This window comes from Anser brachyrhynchus (genome assembly GCF_964034855.1).
Source record: "Anser brachyrhynchus genome assembly, chromosome: 3".
In the NCBI taxonomy this organism is placed as follows: Eukaryota; Metazoa; Chordata; class Aves; order Anseriformes; family Anatidae; genus Anser; species Anser brachyrhynchus.
This window is the reverse complement of record NC_137696.1, coordinates 73404619-73424734: the sequence shown is the minus strand read 5'-3', so window position 1 is coordinate 73424734 and position 20116 is coordinate 73404619. Positions and strand designations below refer to the sequence as shown.

The 20116-nt window shown below is 38.5% G+C and overlaps 1 protein-coding gene across 4 annotated transcripts in view; it reads right to left on the bottom strand.

The window, feature by feature from the left end:
• Positions 1-20116, bottom strand: part of ROS1 (ROS proto-oncogene 1, receptor tyrosine kinase) — a 77271-nt gene that overhangs the window by 17204 nt on the left and 39951 nt on the right. For all 4 annotated transcript variants that reach the window (XR_013949615.1, XM_080588106.1, XM_080588105.1 and 1 more), the window contains 12 exons: positions 15569-15801; positions 12859-13035; positions 11663-11840; positions 11074-11191; positions 8030-8217; positions 7334-7423; positions 6513-6648; positions 5406-5568; positions 5065-5129; positions 2242-2371; positions 1005-1102; positions 309-512 (listed from right to left, as the gene is read on the bottom strand). Coding sequence is in view for 3 of the 4 variants with exons in the window: in XM_080588106.1 (XP_080444232.1) it covers positions 309-512; positions 1005-1102; positions 2242-2371; positions 5065-5129; positions 5406-5568; positions 6513-6648; positions 7334-7423; positions 8030-8217; positions 11074-11191; positions 11663-11840; positions 12859-13035; positions 15569-15801 (1780 nt within the window). In the remaining variant the exon portion in view is untranslated. The remainder of the gene's footprint in view (positions 1-308; positions 513-1004; positions 1103-2241; positions 2372-5064; positions 5130-5405; positions 5569-6512; positions 6649-7333; positions 7424-8029; positions 8218-11073; positions 11192-11662; positions 11841-12858; positions 13036-15568; positions 15802-20116) is intronic.

The following is a 20116-nucleotide window of genomic DNA, read 5'->3' as shown; positions in this document are numbered from 1 at the left end:
AAGCAAGCAAAAAATCACATTGTAGGCCTTGTACAAAATTGTTTGATTGAGTGACACTAATTCTTTCCAGCCAGAATCCAAGGCTAGATCTCAAAGCATTAAGTAAAGAAATACTTCCATGCGGGTGCTGTCCTTGTGCCAAACTTTTCATTAGCTCATGTAAACACCACTTAGGAAGAAATCTGCCTTAGCTTATAAATTATCGGAGCTGGAAATATACAAACCTATTATTGCTACTGCAAACCAATATTTTCTTGCTGTGGGATTTAGTATTACTATCCCCACTGCTCTTGCCTGCTATAACTCACCAGACATCAGAGCGATTTGTAAAGACACCATCAACGAGGCTTTCAGGAGCCATCCATCTAACAGGGAGTAGGCCTTCTCCTCTTTTCCTGTAATAATCATTTTTATAGATATCTCTGGCAAGTCCAAAATCACCAATCTTTACTACCCGGGAGCAGCTCTCATAGTCCTTCTCAGATACAAGGCAGTTGCGAGCAGCCAGGTCCCTGTAAGGCAGAAAACAAGAGGATGGAGTTAGCATTGCAGAATAAATCAGGTCAGAAGAGACCTCTGGAGGTCAGATGCTTCAGCCCCCCTGTTCAGAAGAGCACCAACCTCAAGACTAGATCAAGTGTCTGGGGCATCACCCTGTTAAGTTTTGCATATCTGCAAGGCTGGAGGTGACACAGCTTTGCTGGACAACAAGTTCTAATGATTGATACTGCTCATTGTGAACAATACTAGCTAACTTCACTTGCTGCAGCTTATTCCTATCACCTCTTGGTTTCTCCCTGTGCACCTCCGAGTCTGACTCAGTGTCCTATATGGTCATCCACTTAGATGGATAAAGACGGCAAAAGGATTTCCCCCTTTGCATCACATTATTTTAATCCAGTGCTCTCACTTTTCCTGTTATATTGTGATATCTTTCTCAGGCAAAATAATTACTCCTGATACTGTCAGTAAGCCTTGGAATACTACGGAAATAAGTTCTATACCTGTGTATGAAACGCATTTTCTCTAAATAGACACAGCCTTTGCAAATATCCAAGCATATATCCAAGAGGTCAGTCACTGTCAGTAAGGAACTCTGGAGCTACAAGAAACAAAGGCAGAAGTTACCCATGTCTTCCAGTTTTACAAACTCAGAATAACAGCCTCCCTATACAGTATTGTTTTCTCTTTGAAATTTATAGGATTTTTCCAAAACAGGTGCAAACTATCTGTATGCCAATAGAGCAAATGCTAATTACTTGCAGGGTAAACTGCTAAATCACAGCACTGCAAGGCAGGTGAACACATCCTGTTCTTTGATTTGGGGCTAAGAATAACCTAGGGACTTCAGAATCACTTCTTTGTTGCAGTTGCAGAAATGGGACACCAGAAATTTCCTCCCACTATCATAGCAGGTTTGCTTGCTGCTGTATTAAGAGAATATATTATTCCAGCAGAATACATACATATATATACGTATCGGTAGACTTCAGTAATGACTGTGGATTTGATGTGATCATCTACATAAATTAGATGATTGCTACGATGCTATAAAATTTCAGTGTCAAGCCCCTTTGACACCATTAATAATATAATTATATTTATATATAATTATTATATTATAATATTATAATATAATATAATATAATATAATATAATTAATAAACATAATCCTACCATTAATGCTTTTAATCTACATGCTACCTATGAAAATTAATTAACCTCTTAATTAAATAGATTTATTCTTTATTCTTTTCTCCTCTTTACTGTAAAGACTTTATGGATACAGGCACAAGGACAGTATCCACTTATGTGTTTGCATTCTGCTTATCGCATTAAGGATATTTCCACTATTCAAAGCAGAAAAAAAAAAAATGTGGTCTAGTGAACCAGATACATGATGTATCATATGCATGATGTATGATGACCAGATACTATTATGTATAATCATTTTTCAAAACACTGTTCATGTTGTTCATAGAAAGGAACTCAGCAGACATATCATGACTGAAAAAAAAAGAACAATTTCAGTCTGATGACATTTAACATGACATTCAATCTTCTTCACAGCATGCCTGGTCAGCACTCAACACTGAGGTCCCAGGGTGTTAAAGAACAACCAGGTCTGAGCTTGCAGATGCAGAAAAGCTGGACATCAGCATGGCCTTTGAGAAAGATTAAAACTGAGAAACAGTGTGAAGCGACAGGTTAAAAATAGACCCATCAGGGTCTTTACCCTACCTTTTGCTTTCTGGCTCCTCGTAAATAGCTAAGGAGATCCCCTCCTTCCATCAGCTCCAGTATAAGGTACTGAGGTTCATTTAACAGGCACACTCCAAGTAACTTCAGAATGTGGGGGTGATCAAATTTACTGAAGAGAAGGAAATGATGTAAGATTATGTATGAAAAGTCCAATTGGTTGACAGTTAATAATTTGCATATAGCTACAAGTAATGAATGAGCAGTTTAGCATTTACAAGCCTGCCTCTACCAACATCATGATTTTATAACTTAAAATGCCTGAACTTGCTCAATAATGGGACAATTTCAGGGACATCTTTTCAAAATACAGATTTACACTGTACTTTGACAAACAATCTAATGTATGCATACATGTTAAAAGCAGACGTCATCATGTTTACAGGAAGCAAAGCAAGGTAGCCAAATGGCAGTCTCATCTAGGAATAACATGAATTGCCATCTATATGTTAAAAGTATCTCTATTATTTTAATAGAGTATTTTTACTACAGTAATCACAGTTGAACTATTGATTTGGAGAAAAGCACATAGAAAAGCAGAAGCACAAAGTGCAATTTATTATTCCCACAATCCAGAGAAGAATGGTCTCTGACAGTACATTTTCCAGAGAAACAAAATATGCACAAGTACCTGCAGACATGCTAGTAATGCCTGTGTCCAAAAAAATGGGATTATGACAGAGCAATCAGCTCTCTGAGATCTAGCACTTTTCAAGGAATGAAGAACATTTGTACACTCCATCACTACTCGTGCTTTTACAACCAAATTTATTGTGTTTAAAAATGTTTTTTTCTTCACACTGCTGTGTGAAAGGACTTGCACCATCAGACAGAGAAACCTGACTCTGTTGGGGAAACTGATGGTGTCTAAAGAGCTGTCAAACGTACCAGAGTAAACAAACAAATACAACATAGGAACATTTTCCTTCTAACCTCTTTCAATTTGCGTAATCTTAGGTGTGGGCAAAAACTCTTTAGCAAAAAGTGTGATTTTGAATTTGACAGTGCCCCCCAGCCTCCAGCACATACCTCTCAATCAGAAAACCTTTGGCACTCTCAAGAACAAAAACAGAGGAAGGAACACCTGGCACTTTCCTTAGAGCTCACACAGCCCTTTCTCTACTGAGCTGTCATTCCTTAGTTCCCAAGTGATGGGATACACCCAGGAATTTGCTACATATATTTGTACACAAATGACCCACCAATCACCAATATCAAATGACTGAAATACAGATACTCACAGCTTTGCATGGCAATTATAGAAGAAGCCAATAGTCCTTGTTTAACTAGGACAGCATAACACCACTACTGAATTTTAATACACTTCCAAGAGGCAAGCAATATTTGAACAATGAACATCAGGTATTGTACAGTCAGATCCATGTATGTGCCTTTTCTACCTTTGGTTTAATTGGTGGCCTCATAGATGAACATCAAAAAAAGTGTCTAAGCCCTCCAGGAGGAAACTAAATCACTCTTTTTCACATTATAAATAAATAAATAAATAAATAAAACATGTAAAACATGCTTTTTTATTATTATTATTGAAAGACTCCAGTGAATATGTAACACTTAAACTTTCCTATTCTCTTTGCTTCTTTGTCTCATTGGATTGTTATATTCATGGGCCCACATTAGTGTTTACATTTAAATATAATTTCCAATAATATATTTTTCCAGGAATTCTCATTTTGGATCAATAGCTGGAGGGGGAAAAAAAAAAAAAAAGGAAAAAAAAAGAAAAAAAAAAGGCAGAACTGGGGAAGCTTCAGGGATTTTGAGTACATATAATTTTCATACTACAGAGAAAAGTGTCCCTAACCAGGTTTATGACTGCCAGATAGACAAAGATAGACTGTAGGAAGTTTACACACAACTCTTACTCTTCATCACAAATTTAGATTGTAACAATATGATTTCCTTTTAGTTTTCAAAAGCCTTTTCCATCATTCAATGTATAGTGTATAATAACAGATAGTCAAAGTAATGCAAGATTAAAAAAAAAAAAAAAGGAAACAAAAAAAGACAACTGTGTAAACCAATTTCAAATTTAGAATAGCATTTCTCCTGTACAGGAAGAAGTCCTTCACTTTTCAAAATATTATAATCCTGCACTCATGAAACAGAAGTCAAAGAAGTGCAGATCAGCACATCTGAAAGCCTAACTGTACTTTTAGTTTTATGCTATCAACTGAAAACTTCAGTTCAACTTCTATTATTCTCTCTGGAAACTCTCAGCTAACACACTGACCTTTCCATGCGAAGTTCTCGCACTGTTGACATACATTATTTTTTGGAGTACACCTTAGTAGAAGTATGTGGCAGCCTCTAGTGGTAAAATATGCACATTTTTATAAAACAATTTCCTCAGTAAATTGAAACTGCAAGGCATCAGCTTGTTTTGGTATGTTTGTTTTGTTTGTTTGTTTTTGTTTATTATTGTGTTTTTTTTGTTTATTGTTTATTTGGTATGTTTATTTTCATAAAACAATATTAGACAAAAGTTGCCCATTTACCTTTAACAACTAACTAGGGAAGCAAAGATATTGAAATATTTTTTGGGTCCAAAAACCAAAAGATCCATGACACGAACTTGCAGTCTGTATCTTAAATTTTGCAAAAGTCTTACAGCTTTATTTTCATGAGATTCATCAGTAGTATTATTTTTTTTAGCAGAAACATGAGAACACCCCAAAATGCCACACTAATTTGTTTAGAGAAAGTGTTGCTCTCATTCCTCTTCAAGGCCACCACCCTCATATGATAACAGCTACAAAGGATACTCAATGGCAAAGCCTTTCCTACCTCATTAAGTGTGCCTCCTTCAAGAATTCGCTCTTCTCTTGGTCTGTTGCACCCTTCTTCAAAGTCTACTCAACAGAAAGCACAAGTGTAATAACACTTAGGTCACCACCACCATTATCACACAGTGCTTAAGTAAAGCAATCAGACTTAGACACGGCCTTTAATAAACAGTATTTTCCAGCAATCATTACAAAGCGATAGGCTCAGCTTTAAGCGACTTGCAAGAAATCCTGCAAGGAAATATCCAAATCTCACAATGCCTGTTTTGGTGGTATAACCTCTGAGCCAAATCTCTCTGTCCATCCCATTCTGCTGCCAGAGAACTACACAGCTGTGATTACCTTGACTGCTACTTTGGTTTCTCCACTTCCATCTGCCAGGATATCTACTGCAGTTCCTTGATACACCTCTCCAAAGGCTCCACTTCCTAACAATTTGTGTAAGTTCAGTTTGTCCCGGGGGAAAGCTGGCAATGATTCAATCTCTGCTTGAGAAGGAAGAGTGCTACAAAACAGCAATACTAGTCACTTGTTAATACTTAAAAATGCTTGAAATGTTATTAAATTTGTTTCTCAGATGAATCTGGTACTATTTCACAGTATCACAGTATCACAGATTTCTAGGTTGGAAGAGACCTCAAGATCATCAAGTCCAACCTCCGACCTAACACTAAGTACTCCACTAAACCATATCGCTAAGCTCTACATCTAAACGTCTTTTAAAGACCTCCAGGGATGGTGACTCCACCACCTCCCTGGGCAGCCCGTTCCAATGCTTAATAACCCTTTCGGTAAAGAAGTACTTCCTAACATCCAACCTAAAACTCCCCTGTCGCAACTTTCGCCCATTCCCCCTCGTCCTGTCACCATGCACGTGGGAGAACAGACCAACCCCCACCTCTCTACAGCCTCCTTTAAGGTAACTGTAGAGAGCGATAAGGTCGCCCCTGAGCCTCCTCTTCTCCAGGCTGAACAAACCCAGCTCCCTCAGCCACTCCTCGTAAGACTTGTTCTCCAGACCCCTCACCAGCTTGGTCGCCCTTCTCTGGACTTGCTCGAGCACGTCCATGTCCTTCCTGTAGCGAGGGGCCCAAAACTGAACACAGTAAATTTTAAACATTTGTCTCATCGGGAGCATTTAAGGGGAGTTCAGATGAGATCTAGATGTTTCAGAATCTACTGGAAAACACTGTGTCTCCTTCCCTGCCCCTGCACTTGCATTTCTTGCCAAAGTCAGTGTGCAGGGTGGGCTAGAGGCAATCCGGACCAGGGTATGCACCAGGGAGGCAGCATGGCAGGGCATACTTCAGAGCAGACCTGCCCTGTTGTACAGATGTGGCCCTCAACATCATGTCAAGGCATCAGGGATGAGCACACTGATAAAAAACAGTCCAGTGAAGCCCTTTTACATGTTTTTGTTCAGAAAATGCATTTGCTCCAAGGACATACCTGACAGCATAACAGGCATTGGATAGTCCCACTGCTTCAGCCATCCCCCTGAGTTGAGCTAATTCTTTATCTTCCTTGACAAGCACTATCTGCCCAATTAAGGACGGTTTTCTGGATTTCCTTCTTTGGTACCATACTGGAACAGAAAGGAAGACCACCAGATCTTTCACTCTGTGAGCACACCAGTATGTGAGTAGACTGAAAGGCTACAAGTGTTTTTTTATTGTTGTTGTTATTCTGTTCAGCTTGATCCCCCAGCAGCTCGTGTAAGCAAGACATTTCCATCTGGCCACCAGCTTTTCCCATGAAAGACAGACAACAGAGAAATCAGTCAAGTGCCCACTTCTGAATGTGGCAAGAACCAAACCCAAAGGGTTGGTGCAATGTCCCAGAGAGAAGATGAGGAATGAGAGGGCAGGACCATCATCCCAGGGTAATCTCTGCATCCTTCCTTCAGGGACAAAGTAGAAGAGGAAAAAAATGGGAACTTTTGATGAACAAATGCAGTACCCAACTTGAGAATTACAAAGTACAAGTTTTCATAAGGATACAGGAATGTCAGAGCTCCTTCAGCATTTCTGTGCTCTCCCTGCAAGGAATCAACGGCAAGAAATGCCTGAGGATGGAATCCTAGGTACTGAAAATGTAACCAGCTATCTCTAGGGTTTTGAAAGATGAAAGCTCACAAATTCCCCCCAGCTCCCACACTGGGGATAGTTCAGCATTTCCCTAAACCTGGAGGCCCATTATCCCCTGCTGTCTGAACTGCCTTTTACTGAGGCCTGGCAAACCAAGGATATGCAAAAAATTCAGCCGCATACCAAAACCAAACAGCAGAACCATACACAAGCCCAGCACAACTGCTCCAATCACAGCAACAATATCAGTGATGTCTGGGTAGGTCACAGTATCTGTTAAATAGAAGAGGAAAATTGGTAAATGTCTGTGTACATGAACCATATCAATCTGACAGAGCTGAGTAAACCTGAGAGGACCCTTTAGCTGCTTGCTGTGTAAAAGTTTTACTCTGTACAAAGCTCTCTTATAGGCTGTATGGAGACGTACATTTGGTCAAACTAATTCTCTTCCCCTAGGTCTGGAGTATTCCTGCAGTGATGACCTACAGTATATATGTAACAAGAAAATGCTAATTGCTTGACCACTCACAATGGGATTTTCAAAAACACCCCCGGTATGTAGGTCTAACATTCTGGCTGATGGCAAGAAGTAATTTTCACATCTTACCCAGCACAGAAGCTTGCATTTACTTCAAGGATCATACCATGATGCACAATGTAGGGCCACAGAGACAAATCAGTATAAAGGAGCAGAAACAAAGTTCAGGCCCATGGTGAGCTAGGCTCACCATATGAATGTTATTAATGATCAGCCACTTAGACACATTATTTTACTTGTGCAGCAACTTCATCATAAAATAGCAGGTCTCTCTTCAGAAATCAGTATAATTACTCTGTATAAAACACTTGATTAACAGAATAAGAAAGTGCAGGACATACCTTTACCCAACACGATATCCTTGCTCGTGTCACTGTATTCACCAAGGCCAAGCATGTTTGCAGCTGCTGCTCTGAACTGGAAAGTTCCTTCTAGGTTCTTGGCCTTCCATGTGCAAATACTGGCACAGGAGCCATTATAAACCACCACCCACAAGGACTTCATTTGGTTGGTGGCGTCAGTCTGCTTCCTACAACAGGCACATCAAAATTACCTGTGTATGTTATTAATGCAGTGAGGGCTGCTTACTACTTCTTCCCCCTTCTTCAGTTCCACAGCCTTCACAAAATCTCTCTGCCTGTATGAAAGCTCAATCTATTCATGGGGTTTTGGCTACAGAGCAGAAAATTGCACCATGCCATTTCAGCCATGCTAGGAATCACAGATCTTTAGCTTGTCATGGGAAATGTAATGCTAGAACATTTTAGACATACAAAGCTACAGCACATTTTCACCTGTTTCAGTGCACAGCTTACAGCCAAGATTTCAAAACATTCTTATTTAGCTTTCAGAAAACAAAAAGTACTAAATTTATTTTGTGTACTGTTAGAAGCTTTTGCTTTCCTGGGCCTAGAGTAACTCAGTGGCTCTTGTGTATCAGGTTTCACAAGCTAAAGAGGAAACAAGTCATTGGCAGTGAAGACACAATTCTTTAGCTAGCCAGTTTCCCATAGTATCTGCTGACTGCTGCGTATATTTCTTCCTTTCCCCATTGGACTGAGATTGATTGCTCACAATAAATTCAGAGCTGATTATTCACCAACCAAAAGAAGACCACGTATTTAAACTTGAAAGGCCATATCTGAAATATCATTTCATGTCACACAGGACTGTAATATTTCATGTGAAATGACCTTCGTGAGCATGTCAATCATTCTCCCAACATACTTCAATGCAGAAAAAAAGGCCAAATATTTCTAAACCAAAAAGACACGTGAAAACTATATGTTCTTGTTCACACCCCTATTATAGCTGTATGAAAAAAGGGGTTGTTTCAAAGGGCTATGCAAATATTTTTTAGAATACTCTGGGTCTGACTACATTTTTCTAACTGGTGTAAAAGTACCATGAGGCTCAAAGTCAAATTCAGTCAAAAACACCAGTGTATGCACATTCAAATTGCATGAGAAAAGCATATTTTATTAAACTAAAAAAAGCCTCAGTGATACAGTATGATTCAGAGATGAATACGAAGCTGGAGCCTGGAGAACACAGCAACTAAAGCACGGCCCCAACACAGGCCAAGAGACTGTCCTTTCTTTTCCCATCCAAAGCAAGCCAGGTACAATGTGGCTGCTGGCATATCAAAATTATTGTGGTCTCATAGCATGCAGGTCAGTGCTGATGTACACTCACAGAACTATATGGAAGCTTACAGCACCAGGAAAATATGTCTGGGTGAAAACTTATATAAGTAAAGTATGCTCAACTCCACAGCGCTGTTAGTCCTTAACTTTCATAAGCACCAAGTTAACTGAGGAAAAATAAATACTAGCTGAGTTTAAAACCTTGCTTCCCTCTATCACTGCTCATTTAAAACATTATAGGAATATCTCAGCAAATGGAACCTCTTTAGTTTTAAATAGTGCCTAAATTAAGCCTTGCATTGACTGCCTTAAACAGACCTCTCCAGAGTCATGGTCAAAAAAATTAGAAATTTCAAAGTCACTGCCCTCAACAATATACTCTAACCCATCCATACAACCTTGACAATGCTAGTGCAGGAATAAGTGTGAATTAACACTCTGTGGATGCCTAATGAGTTTTACATGTATAGTCCAGACCATCTGTATTTGCTGACAGAGCACTATAAAAATTATCTAGTCATCCCATGTTGGTGGGAATAGCTTATGATTCCTTTTGGCAACTTTATAACAGCTTTCTATGGGCCCTTTGAATGCTAAGACATTTCTACGTATGTTTTAGCTGAGAATATTTACTAAATGCTTGAAAATTCAGATTTGAAAGTATTTCTGAGTCTTCTAATCAACAATATATATCCAAATATATATATATGGATACATCCCTGTATTTCAGCATTGGTCTGGAAATTTTGCTAGTGTATATTTTCTTCTATGTTTCCTAGAAATTTATGGAAACGATGGCTACTTGTATTACCCAAGGAAGAGATCTTATGGGAACAACTATTTGTATCATTGACATTTCACTCTTCCCACCAGGACCAAACTGAAAGCCCTTGAGATCTCAGATCCATATTTCCAAAAATGATTAGCTGTATCAGGCATACTTCAAATTGTCCAGTTTCAAAAAGAGTGATGAAGCCTAATTTTAACACAACCCTGTAAGTCTTCTGAAAAATCAGAACAAATTAAATTGTCTCAAGTTGGATACTCAAAATGGAGAAAACAACAAGTGCTAGTCAGTTCAGAAATTTCATACTTTTGCTCTTAGTTTGTGCAAAAGCCCAAGCAAAGATAATTTTAAAAAGACAAACAATCAACTCCGAGGGATTTTCCAAAATCTCCATATTGGTTTGGGCTCAAAGGGCAACTCAAAACTTATTTCTTAGCTAGCATACCAAAGTTGAGGCATGAGCAGGCCTAGCTCATGACTGCTACCCTAATTTCCCAAGACACAGGCTTGCAGACCATGTGAGTTGTCTGACAGTGGCAGAGTAGCCATCCTACTCTCTGTTTTTCATGGGCTTTCTGTAGCCACCCCATCACCCTCGTCTTCACAACATGCAGCTTTCACAGCCAGGTACTGCAGGGAGGATGTGTCTGCCTCTCAGCAGGGAGAGCACACGTCCAGAATACCTGCTGCTTGTCATGGACCTCGTTCACATCGCTTTTGGTTGCCCTCTTCTCTCAGAGGTAGACAGAAATTTTCCCTGACCTGTGGATGAACAACACTCCAGTGCTTCCTTGGAGGGAAGTTGGTGACTATAGCATCTTTGGCACCCAAATTGCACGATGTGCATGTAGCTGGAACAGCCAGACACAACTGCTAGGAAAACCTCCCCCTGCTTACCCAGGTTTGTTCTGGGCTGCTCCCTAGGTGAAGAGTGTCTGCACACATGGCTTACCTGCTTTCTAAGATGTAGTAGGTCAGGTTGCTTCCATTGTCTTCAGCCTTTTCCCACTGTACAGAGTTTTTAGTGTTTTCTGCTCTTTTGGGGGTTCCTGGCTTACTTGGAACACCAGCTTTGACCAAACAGGGAAGAAACAGAACACTTAAAACATGTATACCAAGACAAAGAGCTAACAGACATGGAACAAAATTTGGACATGTCCATGGCTATTTGTACTTTTAAGCGGACCAAGGATCTAGATTAATAATCCCCATGGAGAATGAATCTTTGGCTTTCTCTTTGTGATGTCCAAATTTCAAATTTTTCGCTCTCATGCAGCCTTTCACAAGTAACTGTGAGTTCACATGTATATAGATATTTCGTTTCAATTTCCCTTGCTCTTTTCCTGTGCTCCACTTGAAAGTAAACCTTAATTTCTTTCTCACATTATTTTTGTGGAGATGGTATGTTGTTATTTATTTTTCAAACACACAAAACTATTGGCTCTTAGTATAAAAGAAAAGCCTGCTTTTCAAAATATTGTTTGATTATTCATGTCCTAAAAACAGTCTTAGAATCTTGTTATTCTACACTATGTTCTTACCTGTAGTTTTAAAGATTGTTGAAGAGGAAGTACTTTTCACTCCCGTAACATATACTACTGTCACTCTTACAAGATAGTTGGTAGAAGGAAGAGTTCCTGTGAGATTACATGTGTAAATAAGACCTGCGGTGCTGCATGTAGTGCTTGCAGGAGAAAACCAGTCATTTTTTGTTTGCCACTAGAAAAATAAAATATCATCATGGTCAACATTCTTGCTCTATTGAAAGTATGTCCATCTCTGGATATATTAACTACTTTACCACCTTTTAATATCACAGGGGAGAGATCATGTATGTGTTATTTCAACTACAGGACTTCATCTTCTTAGAGACCAAGGACACAAAAACTAGTTTTTTTCTTTGTTTTCAGACCTACAAATCTTGGCAGCCATAAAGGACAACAGATTAAGTGACCCCTTTGCACAGCCAAAAGGAACCTTCCCCTTGCTTATCTCTGTGCAGCTTATATTTCTGGATCACTGTGGTGACATGCCCGTGAGTTCAGCTTGCCACGATGCAATTGAAAGAGACAGTTTAGTTGAATTGTGTTATGACGTTTGTTTTAGGGCATATCGGAAATGTCTGGTGTAGGCCTAATGGATCTGTTTATCTATATTAAGGAGTCTATGTGATCCAGATTAACACATGACATTTTCTGTGTCCAGTGGTCCAGAAATTAAAACCTGAACCTTCCATCCATGCTGCTGTCACTGCAGCACTTCACCAGTCTGCACAACCAGGCCTGTTTTTCTCTTCAGCATTTTCTCCTAACCTCTGTAACAGGAAAATAAAATGCATATACCAGGTTGTAACTGACATTTAGTGCTGAAAATCCTTTTCTTTACCTTCTTGTGCAGAGTGGACATACCATTTGTAACTACCAGCAAGGCTGGGGGAGGGCAGTGAGGAAAGAGGGAGGGGACTATACTGAAACAGGAGACCCAGGAGGAATTCTGGTGGGGTCATCCAGGATGTCCTTTGGCACTGTGGAGTATTGAATGCTGCAGCTGCACTCCCCCTTGTTCCTGGCAAATGCAGCCTCCATCCTGCCCCTTCTGAGTCACTAAGACTGACGTCACCATGCCCAAATTAACCGCTGAGATTCTTCGTAGATGTCCTGCCACCCTGTCTCACTCACGAGGAGAAAAGTGTGTTAAGTTTGAACTGGGAAAAAAAAAAACTCAGGAGTATTTTTACCTTACGCAGCTCAAACCAGAAGCTGGTTCCATTGACATGCAGAGGAGCTTGCCATTCTAGCTGGAAACTGGTATTTCTGGGGAATATGTTGACAGGTGCAGGTGGAGTCTCAAAAGTTTTTGCAGTAACAGGGACACTTTCAGAAAACCAGTTCTCATTGGGATGAAAAGCAAGAACCTAGTAAGGAAAGAAATGAACTGCACAGTACCAGACCAGGTGGAAAAGGTAGCTTTAGCAACTCAAAATGTTTGGAAGAATAGCTGTTTTCAATCAACAAAATATTCAGGCAATATGGGATGAAACATTTTGAGTTCCACAGCTTCAGCATTACAAATCTTCAGGCCGGAAGTTCATGGTTTCTAGAGTCCCCCTCCTCAGAGTCTCTTTTGAGTTTCTCATTCCATCTTTCTACCAAGACTCTTCTCTTTTTAGACCTTTCCTAATTCCATAGGCTCTTACACCAGCATGCAGACGTTATATGTGCACATGCTGGTCAGTGTTCTACAACCACAAAAACACGAGGTGAGAATGTGCCTTAGTACAATGTCTTCCAGTAAACCACAACTAAATATGACATATGTTTGGGTATGCATACTTACATACGTTCACATAGGTTTATATGTGTATGTATATATGTGTATTCCTCATTATACCACCCAAATTATTAAAAAAAGCACAAAATAAAATTTAGGACAGAACAGATACCCTCCAGCCATCAGCTGAACGTTCTCGTAGGCCAAGGGTGAACTCTGAAAACCACTCTAACTAACTGCATTTGTGATGGATTCTGCAGTGTGAATTCTGCAGACAACATGTACTTGGCTGACTTCTAAAATGTCTCTCTGATGATAATCCTATTGTCCAGGTACATCATTTATTCTCTTCCTTTTAACCTAAAATTGTCTTCTGTAAAGGAAGAAGCAGTATGTTTTGTTCTTATGAACTCACACCGGACATTTTTATTCTCCTATTTTCCTCTAGTTGCTTGTATACCAACTATTTATCATTTTGTCCTAATGTAATCCTACTGAAAATATACATAATAATGCATTCAGGTACTGAAGTTACACAAAGTGGTCTATAATTTCCTTTTTGAAGCTAGGCATGACATTTTCTTTTTGCTAATTCAACGGGACTTCCTCCCTTCCAAAAATTATAGAAGATAATCTTGCATGTTCACAGACAATTTTTAAACAGATCCTTGATGTTTTAAATACACCTAACATTTAAAAATATTATTTAAGCTGATCTTTCCTTCAAATATATTGTACTACATTTAGTTTCATGCTATTGTGTTAAATACCTAGATATAGGTCTCCTGTTCCTCAAAAAATAAATTAAAAAATACTAGATACTGCAACGTATTCTTCCTACATTTTCTTGGTTGTATCACCACATTAAACTATTCTTTTCTCTTATTCTTACGGCAGTGACATGTGCTCAGGCAGATAATACTGACAATACTTCAGGAGGCTGTTCCCCCTGCCCCAGTTGCCCACACAACCTGTCTGCCTGAGTCTGACACCATAACCACACAAGCCACGAAAGTTTTCATGTGATGTTGATATGGGAGTACACATGAACTGCAGCAGCTGATGGGTGGATATCCCATTCTGCTAGTCATCCTGGGGCAGACCTGTTATTATATTTTCAATATTCCTCTAAAACTTTCTGCTTCAAATTGGTAGTTGAAAAACCTGGATCTTCCTCTATCTGTGACTTGCCTAGACAGTGGAAACAACTATTTTTTCTATTGTACTGATAGCATCATATGCCAACAAAATCCAAAATCAGATGGTTTGCAACCACCCTTCAATATTCTTGTCTACAGAAATTTTCTTAAAAGTCCTCCAAAGAGCAAAGCCCATGCTTGCATTTTTAAGTTATAGTCATAGTTAGTCTTCTGCATTTTTTAAAGGGTCCACATTGATATCTTGGTTTTGTTGTGAAGCTTGCAAGCAAGCTATATAATATGCTGTTATTTTAAAAGGTGACTGCTGCAAAACAGAATCAGCATTATGCTCTGTCAGCTATTAATTCAATCATCACTTATATCTCCATGAACCTATCATATACTTTTTTGTTTCATTGGACTAAGGGAAAAATATATATTTTTTTTTTGCCTAAGGAAAAACTATTTGTTAGAAAATTTGTTAAAAACAGCAACTGGTGAAATGGCTAAGCCTGCTATTAATAATAACAATATAGAGTTCCCCTGTATCGAAATTTTCAGACCTTTTGCTTTCCTAAGAAAAAAACTTAATCATTTGACTGTGACCTATTTGCACTTGCATAGCCTTGTTTATTGCACACCTAGCATTTTACAATTAGGCCACAGTTCTAGGCCCCCTTCTTGGAGAACAGAGGTTTTCCATCAGTTGACCCTCTTTTAGCATGTTCAGAGCAATTCCAGCAACTGTCAGAGCAATTACAGCAGGATTACAGCAGAAACTCCTATTTACTTTTGAGAGCTGTGGTATGGTCCCCAAATAAAAAAGATCTCAGTTTTAAGGATTTCACCTGATAAACCCATGTAGGAATAAGCTGTTATACTCAATTTTCCTTAATCAGAAGAGTAAAGGACTGAGAGAAGTCTGCCAAGTTTTGAATTCATATTTTCAAAACACACATATAGATTTATAGAAGAGCGATCTATCAATTTGCAGGTTAGTAAACAAACAGGTTGTGATTATACTGTTTATCATTATACCTTGAATAAATTGTTTGTTCCGGACTGGAGTCCACTGACAGACCAAGCAAGTGTCCCATTTGGAAATTCACTTTTTCGTAAGGGTGTGGCTGGGACAGGAGATAAAAAATTGACAGAGATTTGATAGCGGATGGATTCCAGAGGTCCATTTGGCTTCAGAGGTTCTCTCCAAGATAGGTCGATAGTGGTATCAGACAAAACGACTGCCTTAATGGAATCAACTGCCTCTGGTACTGAAACAAAAAGAAAAATGTATCTACTTTTAAATATCGATCAGACTAGAGGTTTTTTGTTTGTTTTATTTTTAGAGAAATAAAGAAATGTCACTGACGAAGGAAAACAAATAAGTATGTGAACATGGTAATATCCTTGGCTGTTGTACCATGTAAGTAAGAAAAAAAAAAAAAAAAAAAAACTGCTGTCCTATATCTCTACCTTTATAGTCATATCACAAAACTGCTTTCTTCTAGTTTACTAATCAAAGTATCAGATGTGAGTTTGTGATGATGTTTATTTGGATATACGCTAAAAAGTACTTATGCACTACCCCAATTGGAAAGTCTTTTTTTTTGAACAGAAAAGTCTTAAATAAAAACCCAAATTTGAAAATATCTTGCAATACTAGTTAAAAGACACATTCAAAGATGAATTAAATTGCGCAGGTTGGGCTCTAAAAGTTGTGCAGTTCCAACATAGTGTGAAACTGATTTATTTTTTTCTGATCTAAAAGTTAGAAGTAAAAGTTTCATTTTATACCAAAACCTCTAGAAAAATTAAGTTGTTGCATAGCTTCTATGTATTCTCCTTTCTTTAAAAGAAATCATTAAACTCAGGACATCTCATATATCATGAGTCTGGCCTTTGACAGAGAGCTTAAATTCACCTAAGATATCACTGTTAGTGGTAAGTCAAAAGAAGATAGATAACAACATAGTAAAACACTGCATACCCACCTAATGGAATAAACTTTCTAAATTTTGGAGATGCGCTAAATCCATTTTCTGTGGTGAACAGAAATACTGTATTCTGGACTGCCAGTAAGGAACTTACAAAAAAAAAAAAATCAAAATATTTGCAAATACACCATGTAAGCATGATGGAATTGAAAGGGCTATTAGATAAAAAAAGACCCCCCTAGCTCATTTTTCATCAATCCATATATTCCTCAGTTCTTTGTTTTGTCCAGTTTAGAATATCACAATTAAATAGATTTTTTGTTTATTTTGACAGATGCTTTGAGATTCCAAGAACAAACTTGGAAGTTAGATATATTCAGCAAAATGGCTTGTTATGTAGGCTCTGCACGAAAAAGAAGCTAGCAGAAAATTCTATTTCCTAAGCATTGCTTGCCATAATTTACAGTTTTGCTCAGAAATACATGCTCTGACTGAGCTATGTAAATAAGAAACTGGGTTGTTGTAGGTCTGTTGTCCATGCCAGCTGGTTACTCACTAACTGTTTTGGAAAAAAATCAACTATTCCTTTGAATCTTTGAGATAACAAACTTTGAACTGGTATATGGAATGCCCCAACTCCACATTATTTTTTTTTTCTATTGAACTTTCTAGATAGGTAAAAAGCTAAAATTTGCTACACTATCTAGGTCTCCAACATATCTGAATGATGAGAATGTATGCTATAAATTATATGTTGACAGCAAGACTGCAGGTTATTTAAGTGAAATGTGCAGAAGCTGCAGTAGTAAGGAAGAGAAATTTCTTGTTTCACTACATAAAAGATATATGGAGGAAGAGTGACACTCTGTGGCAAGAGCAATGCATTTATTTTTCCAAGTTGTTCTTTTTTTTTTTTCATTCCCTCTATCTTACTGTTTGTTTAAAAGTAAAGATTAATCCAAGTTTCTTTCATTTCATTACAGAATTGAGGGAAAGACAGAGGGAATGCACGCAGCTTCAGAGGTGTGAAATAGCATGCACACTTCAAGTGGCTTTAGTAGCATCTGATTACAATTTAAACTAGCAGTTACATTCATGAAATTGAGAACATAGGTGCTGGGACACATACACATTCTAGTTACAGACAGTTGGAAAATTTTCAACAAACTGTGAAAAGATCAGAATGTTGATAAAAATACCTATTAAAATGCTCAGACTTTGGGATATGTTTGTTTGTTTGTTTTGTTCTATGACTTTATTTTGCTTTGGTCGTACTGTTTTATTTTGCCCCAACTAGAGAAGCCTGTTCTGAGTTTCATGTTTCATTTGACTTGAGCCTGAAAAATTCCATTTCAGTGGTGCAACCCAGTCTCCCATTTCATATTCTACCTTTATGTTCCTCCATGGAAAGTGAGTACATTGCTGTAGGATGGCTCAGTTTACCACACAAAGGAGCAGAAGTGTGAATTCCTGCCACATCTCAATAATATTCAATCTTATTCAATCACTGGGTCATACAAATTTTACAGTGGATTCCCCTGCAAAGAACTGAAATCCACTGATCATTGGTCAGCTTTTCTTACCTTCTGCAATGGACTACTTAGAGATATGCTAACAGTATTCAGACATCTAAAATGGGTGTGATCCTATTTGCGTGATGCTTCAGACAACGAGAAATACAATTAAGTGATAAAAAAAATAGCAGGGTTGAAAGATAACTTCCAAAGTATAGCAGGTCTGGTACCCAAAAGAAGAGTGGCAACATGCCTCCAACTCTTGTTTCACTTCTTCTTTCTGGGACTTGACAAGAGCTTCAGGGAAATTAGGACTGTAGCTGTGCAACAGTGCAAACAGAGAGAGTGATATAGGGGGTGGGCAGAAGCATTTTCCTGCCCTGATTAAGGTATTTCAAACTATAGCACACATCTAGCTCAGACTAGTAAGGTTATCAAAGAAAAGGAAAGCTTAAACTGTCTCCCTATAAATCTCAGTTGCCCTTTTGGCATTTGAGGAAGGCTTTTGGGCCATTTTGGTACCAAGGCAAATGGAGGCAAGACCCCCATCTACATTAAAGTGCAGTGGAGTTGAGTTTCTTCCCTATGCCATGTCCTACATTTCATCAGCTATGACAAGATAAGCAGTTGGTATGTTTGCACTCAAATCAGAGTCTAAATCCACCAACAAAAACAGTATTGTTTTTTTCTTTTTAGATAGGGAGCTAAGGCAGAACCAGATCACTGTTCTGAACTGGGAACTCCAGAACAAGGTGGAGAGGGTAACTATGAAAGTAAAGGGCAGTATATGCGAGAAAGTGAGGAAAAGACACAGTACGATATGTGCTAGTGATCAGGCAAAATGGTATCTTGCTACCTGCAGCTGAATAATTAGCATTTGCTGAGTAGTCATAGATTCCCCATAATGTAAACCAGTCCACAGATCAACAGCAGAAGTGTTAAGGAAATCCCTCATTTCCTCTTCTGAAGGATGTGTCCTAAATAAAATAAATGTATTTAACATGACAGTTATCTAAGAGAGCACTGAAGTGACTGACAGATGGTCCTTTGGAGTATGTCAGTAGAAAGGGAAACTTGCAAAATCCCACACTCAAAGCAGGAAGTGGAGGAGATGTTAACTTAAACACTTAAAATTTCTTGAGCTCACTATCAGCTAATACACAAATATATTATGTGAGGTGAATACTGACTTCATAAACTAGACACACTACAGAAGCACAGGCCCAGCTCTGAAATAATAAAAAAAAACCAGACTGAATAACAAGCTATATATACATTAGCCATTCTTGACCACTCTCTTTTCTCTTTACTTTAATTTCTCATTCTTCTTTCAAAAGTAACTTTGCACTTAGGGGAAAACCTTTAAAACAAAATACACCTTTCACTTTCACTGTCTTGTCTCTTAGGGAGAGCACTGTGCAGGTTTTCCCAAATGCAGCCTTGGCCTGTCATCTTGTGAATGCTTCATGCTTTTCCAGAAAGGGAGCTGTGCTCCCGTCATCTTTTTCTAGGCTGTAGTTACCTGCTCCCTTAGACACTGCTACAAGTTCAGGGCCCTGTCCTCTCCCAACGCATCAGTGGGTCACACCTCATCACACAGCACAGAGATAGCTGTGCTTCAGTAAAACTACTTTTAGCTGCCTAGTCATCATATCTTAGGCTCTTGCCTTCACCCATCAACTGTCCCTCAACTGACCTCTCCCACTCAAGTTTCTTAGCAGTCTTCTGCCATAATTAGAGAAATTGACAGATGTATTTATTTATTTATTTTAGCTAATCCCTAACAAGTCATCTCTCTACTCTAAATGGCACAGTGAATGCACAAGTCAAAAGCACTATTCTAGCTTTCTCCTTCTAATATGAAAGGGACTGAGAAGGGCACATCAAAATTTTTACAACCTACTGAAGAGATGCTATTGGCACTTGGACAAAGAGAAGTAAAAATGAAGTGCTGTCTCTTTAGCCTGATTTACAATAAAACAATTCTGCATTGCCCTAAGAAACAGTAATTATGAGAACAATGTCAATCCAAGGGAAAAAATCTTAATGCTGCATATCTAACACACATTTAAATATATATATTTGTATATACACTCAAACAAAACTTATTGAAAATGTGGTCTAAGGCAGAAACTGCA